This window comes from Meleagris gallopavo, chromosome 4, assembly GCF_000146605.3.
Source record: "Meleagris gallopavo isolate NT-WF06-2002-E0010 breed Aviagen turkey brand Nicholas breeding stock chromosome 4, Turkey_5.1, whole genome shotgun sequence".
In the NCBI taxonomy this organism is placed as follows: Eukaryota; Metazoa; Chordata; class Aves; order Galliformes; family Phasianidae; genus Meleagris; species Meleagris gallopavo.
Genome location: NC_015014.2, coordinates 12418555 through 12431081, shown reverse-complemented (window position 1 = coordinate 12431081; position 12527 = coordinate 12418555). Strand labels below are relative to the sequence as shown.

The window sequence follows — 12527 nt, the reverse complement described above, 5'->3', positions numbered from 1 at the left end:
GTAAGCCTGTAAAAAGAGTTAATTCACAATAACTATAGCTGCAATTCAATTTTTTTTTTGTCTCAATCAAGCCCAACGTTTTTTTTTTTATTAGGACCTGTAATCTCTTTTCATACCTGTAATACCTTTTCATTTCTTCACAACTGCTTTTTTTGTCACTGTATCTGTAAATCTCTCAGCTGTTCCATGAGCGTAGGTTAGCAACTGGCATTTTGTGCACTTAAATGCCTCTTTGAATGAGGCTAAGTATTTTCAGTTACACTCAGTTGTGTACTACCTTGGTCCTCCATTGAAATCAAGGGACTTTAAAAGCGTATGAGAAATACTCAGATTTATTTTATGAAATCTTCTTGCTCTGCACCCAAATGTTCAGACTCTTCAGAGACAAGATAACTGAATTCTAAAGGAAATAAATAATTGAGAGCTGTTTTTTGTTGATTTTTTTTTTTTTAATGAAGAAAGTTTATTGCAGGTCTTTGTTTACAATTCTAGTAGAAAGTATAGCTAAGAAAGAAAATGACCTATGACCAATTCAAAAGAACAAGCAAAGGAAAAGAATAAGCTGAATACATACAGTATTGAACGAAGCAGTATGGTAAAGATAAAACCTCCTCTATCCGTGCTGCAGATTAAGGATGTCTGCTCCCCAATCCATGTTTCCAGTGCCTGCACCAGGTGAGTGGGGGGAATAGTGCTGACAGACTGCTGCTAGCTACTGATGGCGGCTGCTTGGAGTAGCTCCTGTCAGCTCTCTCTAGAACTAAAAACTGCTCTGGCCATCATAGCTAGGTAACATGCAGCAGGCATTCTGTTTGCAGGCCCAAAGTCATTTTATTGTATCTAACAGGTAGACTGACTGGAGAAGGGTGTGATATCTGTGATTAGGATAGAAAATGGCAAGAACAAAAAGGCTTCCTTGACTCTGGTCTTCATTACAAAAAAATGACCAGTGCTTGAGTTTACATCCCAAGTCCCTTTATTTAAATTCAAATTAGCTAAACACTACTCTGCAGTCTGCAAGTCTGATAACAAACTTTATGCAAAAAAATGACCATCCTTTCCTGTATCTCCAATGTTTGCCTCTCGATACTTTACAGTTAGTTCGCTACTTTTTTCTTTCTTTTTTTTTTTCTTTTCTTTTTTCTTTTTATTTTTTGAAAATATGCCTCTTCAAGTTTGGTAGACACTTGCCTAAAAATAGAGGCATCACAATAGAAGGTGAATGGAACTTTTCTTTCCTTGTCTTCCTCTCTTGCTTTTCTGAGAACCCTCATCAGAACACAATGGGGCCTGCTTGTATAAGTGAGGCTGGGCAATCCTTCATCATCTCAGGTGCCTTTGCGGTTAGCTACACATTAAGTTAGTCTACTTAGAGCCCAAGACTGTGTGAATGCAGGAAATTAAACTAACACAGATAACTTAGAAATCATCTAACATTACCAGAATCTTTTCTCCCTACTGCTGATGGCAAAGAGCACTCAAAAAACCACATTTACTCACCCGCTTTAGAAGTTCAGTCTCTTGTGGCAGAGCCTGCTCTGGGCTCGCCACAGGAGGGTGCGAGAAAACTGAAAACAAACTGTCATGTGAAATGAGGAGAAACCGTGGCAAGGTCACAGGGACGTTCGGGTGGATTTGGTTTAGTCAGTCCTACACACCAGGCTGCTCCCCAGCAAACTCAGGAGACGCTGAGGTGGGGGGCGTGGGGGATCTGACTGGCTCAGAAGCAGCAGGGAGGAGGGTCTCGGACCCGGCTGCACGTGGATCAGCAGCTGCAGCAGTAATTGCGGAAGTTTTCTCCATTTCAGCTCTACCGGAGTCCTGACAGCGCTTGCTGCAGAAAATCTGACTCTCTTTATCTAGAGCTGTGTTCTAAAAACAGACAAAAAACCCAAGGCAAAAAATACAAAAAACAGCAGTTAAATCAAAGCCCTGTGCTGAGCTTGGAGTTAAAAAAAAATCTACAAGACATTAAGTGCATGCATTAGAGCCAGAAAAAAAAGGAGAAATAACATTAGAAAACTTTAAAAAATGTTGTTTTTTTAAATGCTGGCATTGGAAAAGTATCTTCAGGATACTTATTTTCCACAGTGGTCCAAATTGACAGTTTTTTTGCAAGTCTGATGTGGAGGGAAAAACAACAACAAGCGATTGTGATATCGTCTGAATTCTTTTTATATTGGCAAAATGTATGTACCTGCATTTGTCCAGACACAGAGTTAACTAGATACCTTTTAATTTGAACATAATATGCGCTTCTGTAAAGACCAGAACTATTGGTGTGTGAAGGTAACAGCTGGAAGCCTGGGGAGTTTTTCTATCTCAGAGTAGAATCCTTTACTGCTTGTTTTTAAAAAGTTAACAGAATGCAGTTAAAAAATGCATCATTTCTGAAAAGTGTTGCTAAAAAATGCAATTGGGAGAAAGAGTAGCAGATTAGCCTGGAAATTGGGAACTCTGTAATGCATCATGTAGATTGTCTTGGAAAATGTGGTGTCTCTTCCAAACTATACAACTTTCATATCCTCTGAAAGCTATTGCGAGTTTATATTATATTACACTGTGGGTTAATGTTTCATTTCTAGTAGAATGTCTGAAGGTGAGCAAGAGGGAAGGCTGGTAGTTCCTGTGTCAGAAATTTCAGAATTGTTCTCCAGGACTTGGAGGGACAGCATAATTGGTCTTGTTTCACAGTTTGAAGGCTGATATTGATCGTTACAAATCGCTGTACTTTTGACTTAACCACAAGTATCAATGAGAATATTGACTTAATAGAGATTAAGTTCTTTGTAGTTCATTCGGTTATGTGGAATGGTACAAGATGCACTTCCTCTAGTCAAGTGCAGGTTGATTGGGCTTTCTACAGTAATCTGCAAATGTGTGATATTTTAAGTGAAAAGACAAACACAAACATGTGCTTCACCTGCATGGAAATGTCTTCCTGTGTATGTATAAGCATTATAAAATACTTATGTAGAACTTTGTTTTCAGCCAGGATGTTCTACTGTTAAAATAAGATTAGGTGCTCTGTCTTCTATGTTGTTTCATTTAATTGTTCAGAAGGACTTCTGTAATGTGATGGTTTCCACGTGTTAGTGGAAATTGTCTAAGTTTTTTGGTCTGGATACTGAAATAATTTTCTGATAGAAGTTAAATATGGCAAGTGTTTTTCTGCTGTAGTTTATTGCATCAAAGATATCAGGGACAAGGCAGAACAGAAGTAGTGAGCCTCTATTCTCCTAATTAACTGTTCATGTTAAAGAGTGAAAAATCACTTCACTGCGGGGTACCAAAATCCAGATTTCTCTTTTATCTGACTTTGGTAAAGAAAGCTTGACTGGTAGCTCCAGCTTTTCAAGTAGAGGTCTTCAATAGTTTGCAGGTATATGGAAGGCAGGTTGTTCTGGAATTAGTCTCACAATTTTTATTTGAAATGGAAACAATTGCTATTTCACTAGGTTGCATTTTAGGTGGTTTTTTTTTTCTCCTTTCTGTGTTCTTAATTTTGTACCTTCTTCATAGAATTCCTGTCTTTTCACTCATCATGCAGTTCAACATTTTGTTAGTCTTGGGCGTTGTCTGTGTCACATTCACAAGGAAAGTTTGACAGCTGTCAGTTTGCTCTTGGGACACGTAATAACGTTATCTGTTATAACTTGATGGATGAACGGTAGCAGATATATACTTTTCCTAATTGCTTTCAGATATTGTAAGATGTACACATGCACAAAATTGCTCTCAGGGAAATGGACTGAGTGTCTGAGCAAGTGAGAAATAACTAGTTGTTATCAGAGCTAGCTTAGAAAATTTCAAATATGCCTCCCTTAATACAGAAAACTTATTTGCAAGTGTTTAAGATTTTTTACTTGGGTATTTTTGTGTGGCTTTAAATCTCTTCCACTTCAGACTGGCTGCATTATTTCTCCTTTCTCCTTGTGACAGACGGAGCACATGTATTTTTTTGTGCAGCAGAACAAAGCACTGCAGTTAGTACGTACCATTGCCTTGGACCTATTCAGAGGAAAGCAATGCAGGCGTGGGGAAAGGAGGAAAAAGGAAGGAAGCAAGGGACAGAAACTAGACTTACTTTAAGCAGAACTAACACAATCACAACAAATTTTGATTAACAGAACAGTTTTAAACTGACAAAAAAAATCAATAATGAGTTAACAGCAGTATGCTTTTAAGGGGCAGAAAAAGTCTCCTATTCAAGAACACTGAAGTAGGTATGTGCAGTTTTACTTATCTGCCACATGATGGTATTATCTGCATTGTCCAGATGGCAGTATTTGAATGAAGTAATGCTAAAAGGGATTCCATTAAATATGCAAGTGGACTGATCTAGCAATAGCAATGCATTGCAGTACACAGTGGTTACAATACTGTGCTTGTCCAAATGTTTTTAAGTGTTGATGTAAGTGAAGCCCAGGAAGATAACTAAATTTTAATGCTCTAAATAAACCAGAGAAAGAGTAACAAACTTTAGGGCTTAATTCTCATCGAATTACACTGTTTTGAACACTTATTTTCCCTTCAGCATTAACTCGAAGCTGCATTCAGAACTTAATATTTAATTGTTTCCATCCTTACATAACCGTTAGGAGGAAATAGGGCAGGAAAAGGAAAATGGAAAGATTTAATAATGTTCTTGGCTGAAGGGTTGGCAGTAGTAACAGAATTGAGGGGAAAAAACCACACCAGTAAGAAGCCAGAAGCTACACTGTGTCAGAGATCTGAGATAGGCTTAAGTCACATGCAAGTTGGAGAGGGGCTGAGAGTTAGAATTAAAATTGCTTTTATTACATATATTGCATTTTATACCAGTTTTCAGCTTCAGGCTTATCCATAGTCTCAAGAGAATAAGGAATGAAGCTCTGAAGTCCCTCTCAAACTGTCAAGTCAAACTGTCAAATGAAATGCAGACAACAGCATGAACCTGAAATCCATTTTCTGACTTCTCTCATTTTTATGTTTCTACTCTTCCTACTGCCTATTTAATTCATGTAAATGTATTTGCAAAAGCATATACATATGCACACATGTTATTTAAGTTTACCTACTTTCAGATGATAAGAACAACTCTTTGGTAACTTGAGTTGGATATTCAGAGTAGTTAATGCTATCAAGGAAAAAAAATCACTGGTACTTCACTATCAGCGATAGTTCTAGTTTTTTTTTCTAGTAATGAAAGGTACTATTTGTATGCAGAGCACATCCTTACATTAGACGGTAATGGCAGCTCAAGCTCTTGAACTGTTGCATTTTTCTCTGAAAAAGTGACCCATTAACTAGAAGCACAGTTCTGAGCACTGATAACAGGGAACTCAACTGTGTTTCTCCTGCATATTTCTACTGGGCAGAAGCTTACGTCTTATCTAAGTTAATCTATATGTCATCCAGTTTCCTTTGTATGCTTTGATTAATGTTCCCCATAAGGAACATACATAAAATACATAGCTAGAGTTGTAGTGGGACAAAATTAACGTGGTAAACATTCAATACTATAAAAAGAATTTCTGAATGGGAATCTTGTTTTCCCCACAAACACAGTATTGAACAACAGTATGCTCAAGATGGAGCATTGCTTGGGCAGAATGGAGGAGCCTACTTCAGCAGCTAGCTGATCAGTATGATTAAAATTACAGCTTTTTTAATGAAGGATTTTGAGTTAATAAATTCCATTTCAACATATTGCTACTTAGTGTTTACATGTATGTGAAAGCTTGCTTTTGTAGCTTAGCTAGCACACTGTGATAGACTTGGCTGCTCTCAAGCGACAGTAGGACAGTCCATATAATACACAACTAGAATTAGGGACTATTCTAGCTTTGCTTTTGCTGTTCTTACACCACACATGCTCACAGAGTATTGTTAGAAAAAATATGCTAAGTACAATATGAATGTATAAAAACTTTATTTCTCTTACCATGATGACAGAAACCCCAGCAGATGTATTATTTTGCTTGGGTAGGGTGTTGTTAAAGTGCTGCTTCAGTTTACCTGTTACTTCAGCTTGCATATTATTCTCCTGGGAAGTGTCATCCTGTATTAGAACAAACACAATACTGAAGGTAAGGAAAAAAATAAAGTAATGTTACTGAGCAAAAGAGAAATGAGCTAGAGGTACTACCTGCAAAATAACCATTCAGGTAAGCAGGCCAAAAATGAATGCCCTCTATTACATGAGTGATGGTTCAAACCATTTGAGACAAACTATGTAGCAAAGGAACCTAGCAAGTGCTCTTCTGTGTCTGACCTTCTATTTCTTAAAATGCCACATGAACTGTATAACTTCAGTCCATGAGTCTGTCCCACAACCATGAGCAACAACTTTTACCTTTCAACAGTACAGTTATGCTTGGTTAAAAGTGTATTTGTCATTTGGCTTTATTTGCATCAGCATTTTAAATGGCCCATCACATCCCCCAGATTGAAGAAACAAAATGCAGTGCCATAGGTGTCTATGCATAACAGCTCCTCTCAAAGGTAAAATCATTATAGTTGTCTTCTCTTGTTTGAGAGAAATCCGTATTTTCTCTTTTAAAATGCATGTGGAAATCAGCATTGGCTATATACATGTAAGCCTAGTATTTATTAGTAGAAAACTGCTTTGAAATCAATAAAGCAACATACTTTGGTGTTCCCCCACACAGCTGTCCAGCAGCTCTATGTCATCAGCTTAGTGCTGATGTATTTTATTTGCTAATTCTCTTGTGAAAAAACAGGCAGTTGTAATTTCTTTTAAGTAGCATTGCAGCAAATGAGATGCCAATGTGCAGAATAGTCCTTCCTTCCAAGTACACTTTTAAAAGATGATCTTTTCTGATATTTCACACTCAATCTAGAAGATGCCCAAGTCACATCTGCTTGTCAGGTTATGTTTAAGAAGCAGAACAAAAACGTGCAGCACCTTCTAATCTCAATCAACAAGTGATACCCTTCACTCTGTTATTTTAGAACATGGTTGTCAACAGAGTTAGCAACAGCTGAAGCTTACTTCAGGCTCTTGCTAGTCTCTTACATGTGCAAGTGGGAATAGTGTTTGAATAAACAGAAATGAGTATAGCAGAATTGTGTTGCTACTTCTGAGGACTACGCTGTAATAGTTAGATTTATAGATGTAATGTCAAGTTAGAGACAAGTAAAATGTAATTCACTCACTGACACCCAGGGATGGCTTAAGATCTGTGCTGCTGTATATCGGGCTTCGGTATTCACATGTAGCATCAGGCTAATTAACTCCTTCGTAAAGAAAAAAAAGTGATGAGAACGGGAAAGAAAACTACAGTGGAAATTTTTGCTCAAAGTTCTTTTTGGCACAACTTTCTTATTGCATGCACATTCACTAAGTTTTCAAAAAACAGACAAAAACAGCTCTTCCAAACATCAGCTTTAGTGGTCCAGTTTGTTCTCTGTACTCATACAAGTGGTCAGAACAAAACAGAACTGGGAGACGTGTGATCCTGTATGGGCAGTACACATTCACAGTACGTAAAAAGCACAAATCAGAAGTATGAAACTCGTGAAACTGTTTGAAAACTATATACTCTTATGTATTCCTCCAGAGTAAAAGGACATTTAAATCACTTCACCAGCTCAGAATCACCTTGCATAGGAAAAAGCATATTGATAGGGAAAACTGTTTAATTCTAATTGCATGGTCAGGTCCCAGATGATCTGCAGTTGTGGCTTTTATCATGGCTTAGAGGCAGGCACTGGTGCAAATGTATTCAGCTTTATCAAATAGCTTCATGGACCTTTTGTTAATGATATGACTTCAGTCCATGTAGCAGTAATTGTTCTTTTAAAGGAATGACAAGAGGAGAAAATTCATTTACATTACAGTGGTGATACTGAATTTCCTATAAATGGTTCATCATCAAATAAAGTGAATTACATGTGATGTTCAGTGAATGCAAGAAGCATTCTGCTGTACTTACTCACTTGGACAATACCATGATGGTTGGTCTGCAAACCTGAGCTTTCATCAAGCACCATTAAGCCAACTAAAAAGTCACAGCAGCTGGAAGAGTGGTTAACATTCTGTTGTGAATGTTCTATCCCACATTTCCAACAGGGCACAGCCTTCTCAGTAATTTGTCAGAAAAGCTCTTTAGAGTTAGAAGATGTACCAGTACCTTTGCTGAATCAGTGATATTATCCCAGTAGGGTGAGGGAAATTCCAGCTTCCCAACAAGTATCTGATCGAAAAGGTCTTCCTGAAGGTTGTTTTCACTGTGGAACAGCAATAATGAAAGAGATGAGAATGAAATCCATCACACGACTTCTAAATTTGATTTTTGAAATGGAACAGAATTTGTTATATCAATTATTACAAGTGCCTACTTTGCAGGCTTATATACTGATGGCACCTCTGAGTTCTTTGGCACAGTTACGCTGTCAGGAGTTAAGCAAACTGAAAAATAATATTGAGTTGAAAGGACTTCCACTGGAATAGAGACTACAGAGTTAACACAAAATACAATGACAGGAATGGTGATTTAAACATAAGTCACTTGGCCAGCCAAAAGGATCTGCCACAAAAAGGCGTGTAATAGGGGAGGAATGCTAGTGAAATGAGCCTCTTCTAAGCTACTGCAACTGGATTTTGAAAGTGTTCCACAGAGAGGATATGGAAAACACACAGTAGACTGGGTGCTGGCAGGCTACTAACTGGATAATTATGTTTGTATCAAAACATAGGATCATAAATATTCAGAAGTCAGGGTCAGTGCTGCTTTTTATTTTAACAAACAAACGAAAACTTCTGTGGGCCTTACCCACTGTGAACATCCACTCAGCCTCTCACTGTTAAGAAAAAATCGAACCTTTTTGTGTTGTTTTTTTCAACAAATAATTGCTAATAATTTGTTAAGACCTAATTCTGATGGCATGGTATGAATGCTTTGCCTCCATGCCCCAAACTCTATTCAAAGCAGTTATAATTTCTTTTCCTTCTTAAGCAAACTATTTGTATAAACAGTGTTAAGGGAAGAATATTATTATTATATAGTTATGTAATTTATATATATTAATAATTATATAATATAATAATATATAATTATATTATCCTTATTAAAACATGTCAATTCCTTCTCATTCTCTGCCGAAACAAAATAATGAACAAAACACATCCATTTTGTTTTTAGGCTTCATTCATCCTGTGACATTGAGAATCACATTCACAAACCCTACAAATCATATGACGCTTACCAAAAGTGATTAGCAAGATTAAAATTTCATCATAAGCAAATTCTTCCCCTCACCTCTGTGTGCCATTAACTTTCCCCTTGACACTAAAGCAGTAAGTTGCTGTGTCCAAACAGAAACACTAGAGGGCAAAGCATACACATTCGTTGAATTGGGGCCCACGTAGCAGACAAAAGGAAAATAAAGTGCTCTCACAACGCCCCATCCCTGGATACAGTGGCACAAGCCAGTTGCTCCCTTAGAAAACTGAGTATGTAAAACTGATCCCAAAGCCTGATATGAGATGGACAACTGAAACCAACTTTAGAAAGCATCAGTCTAATGTATATTTTTTCCACAATGCCCCTTCCAGGGAGATAGATGGGGCTTACATACAGAAATGAGTTGAGTCTTTACTGTTTTTCCTTTTGACTAATAGAGATGCTCACCTGCGAAAAGGTGGAAATCCACATAACAGTATGTATGTGATCACACCTGCGGCCCAAATATCCACCTTTAAGCCGTATCTGAGGAAACAAGATTGCATTACTTGTGCTGGATTGAAAAATAATTGTTTATTGGAGTGACTTACTAAATTACGTGGACTGGCTGTATGTTATTTGGATATGTGGGTTTTACTTGGATCCTTCAGAATCTTGGAAGCCCTGGTGGCACCATTTCATAGAACTTCCCGCCTCCCCCCATCTCTATAAGCCTCGAGGCTCTCCAGGGTTTTCCAAATACACCTGCATTCAACTCAGCATCAAGGTTTCCCAATCCAGAATCCCTGATGATAGAAGACAAGGATGTGCTTTCTTAGTCCTGCAGTAGGGACTCAGAACGTTATCATGTGTTGCTAAGCAACAAGAAAGATACCAATTCTCCAGTCTCCTAAGTGAATAAGTAACAAAAGGATAAAGAACTGCACCTTTTTTTTTTAAAAGCACAGAAATTAAAATGCTAGAGGTCAGAAAGAGGTCTTTTTTTCCTATTTCTTTTCCTACCTAGTACCTTCAATTTGTCCAAATATAAAACGTGCCAGTGAAGTGCCCTTTGATGTTTGAGATCACGGCAGCTCTGAAATATTTCCTAATATCACAAATACAATGAAGGATGCTTGAATCAATCCAACAAACCTTTTTCCATTCAGAGGACCAAATTCAAAGTTAAGGCAAGAGGCAGCTAATACGGAAGGGAGATCTCTTGTCTAATATTTGGGCAACCACTCAATAAATACAGAAAAGTTGAGTTATTTAATTAAACCAAGTCAACAAATATTATGCATCACCCAAATGAGGTCACCTGAACATGATCTAACTAGACCTACTCAGAGCACAGGTTTAGATAAGCACCCAGTAGAGGTCCTTGGGAGATGGTAAGGGGGTGCACCCTGGGAACAAATGGGGAAACCAGTCTCTCTGAGGAACTGAATGATGCCTCTTTTCTCATAATTATTTTGATTAAAAGAGATTGAGGGCCATCCTGATAGAGCATTCTACTTCTTGCAGCAGTTAGGAGCTACCTGCCAAAAATGAGAGGTTACAAGACCTATGTCTTAGTTACTTATCCTCACCCTGTCTCTGCAATGATTTCTGGAGCCACATATGTGGGCGTACCACAGACGGTATACAAAGGTCCTTCAACCACAGTTGCCAGTCCAAAGTCTCCTAGCTTCAAAGATTTGGTTCCATCTGCATATTCGCATACCTAGAATCAACAAAATAGAAACAATGGTGAGGAGGATATTGGAATATTTTAATTTATTATTATTTTTTTTAATAATCACCACCACATGTAGAATTGTAGGGGAAAAAAAAAAAGAGGTAACTTCCACAGCCATGTATTAAAATTGGGTTAGGTCCATAATTCTTGAATGTGTTCTATGCTACGTATTTTCATAAAACCAAGCTCCACTTGAAATTCCAGACGTGAGTAATCTTAATTTAAAAATGAAAATTCATGAAGATGGTTTCTTGCTATAATTTACTCAGTTTCTCAACGTTCTTGTCTTTAAACTTCCTAAAAAGCCAAAAACTCAGCATTTCTTTCACTGATATTTAGCAATTTACTTACATGGCCAGCTATGTGTAAATTTTAAATTTGAAATGTTAGGTTGCTGTCTAGATGCTCGCAGAGTAACTTCTTAGCATCTGATATAAAAATGTCTTAGAAAAAAATATGCACAAGGAAATTGTATTACTGTTCTGGATGAAAATAGGCTCCATTTAAGCCATGCCTTTGCACTACTGTGAAAACACTGCATCTCCTCTGTCTTAAATGGGTGGAATCCTAGTTTCTATAAGGGTGCAGAGACTGGAACAGGAATAGGCGTGCTATGTTCACAAATAAGAGAAGGCATTGGCTGAAATACCACTGCTGAAGTTATCCAGTGATACTGGCACTTTCTAATGAATTCTATGTATGGAGATTTCTGCTGTTTCTAATATGTCTTCCAATTCTGTGTACCTTCCAGAGAGACAAAATTATGATAAAGTGCTGAAGTATTTCTTGTTACTAGCTCTACAACAATCTCAGTCAAGTAGTGTTATGTCACCTTTCCCTCCCCATTATTGTTTATTTTGTGTTCCATTAAGTGATGTCACTTTCACCAATTAATCCTTATATATTTGCTTTTCATCATAGAATTCAGTATAAAAATATCTGTGAAGTTAGAATATCTGTAAGGTTAGATCAGAAAACACTTGGTAAGATACTAAAGCTGGGAGCATTTGTTTTGGACAATATCAATTACTATAGTTTTTTTCCAGCTTTTTTTGCATGACTGGAAAAAATGAACACCACACACATTAAAATTGAGAAAAATGCATCTGTTTGGCTACTTTTATGTACAGTGAAGCATCTGAGAAAAACATGTGTCAGATAACAGATTTTGCCATGGAAGCAAGAGTACAGATAACCTCATTTGTATCTCTCTACAGCTGTAGCAGTTTGAAAAAAGAAAAGAAACAATGATATATTTGGAATCAGGCTGTCACCAGGCTGATCTTTTCTGATCCTAAGATTTCACAGCTGGCAATGGTTGAATCAATTGATTGCTTCTCGAACCCCATATATATTTACTCCCATTTGTTGACAGACTATGCCCAAATGAGAGCAACAGGCTATCTGAACCAAGTCTGAAATGAAACCAACAGAATTAGAAGTGGAGTGCCAACACTGTAATGAATAATCACACTCATATCCATAAACATTCATCTGCTCTTCCCCAAATAACAACTGGAGAAAAACAATTTATCTGAACAATAATATGAAACTTTCAGCTGTGGATGGTTCATGTAATTGCCAAATTACACGTTTTTTCTTCTGCCTTGAGGAAT

The 12527-nt window shown here is 37.4% G+C and overlaps 1 protein-coding gene across 1 annotated transcript in view; it reads right to left on the bottom strand.

The window, feature by feature from the left end:
• Positions 1–1108: 1108 nt before the first annotated feature.
• DCLK2 (doublecortin like kinase 2) overlaps positions 1109–12527 on the bottom strand; it is a 77603-nt gene continuing 66184 nt past the window's right edge. The window contains exons 13-18 of the mRNA XM_010709572.3: positions 10763–10896; positions 9639–9716; positions 8139–8235; positions 7162–7242; positions 5927–6043; positions 1109–1872 (exon numbers count right to left, since the gene is read on the bottom strand). Coding sequence (XP_010707874.1) covers positions 1651–1872; positions 5927–6043; positions 7162–7242; positions 8139–8235; positions 9639–9716; positions 10763–10896 — 729 coding nt within the window. The 3' untranslated portion in view covers positions 1109–1650. The remainder of the gene's footprint in view (positions 1873–5926; positions 6044–7161; positions 7243–8138; positions 8236–9638; positions 9717–10762; positions 10897–12527) is intronic.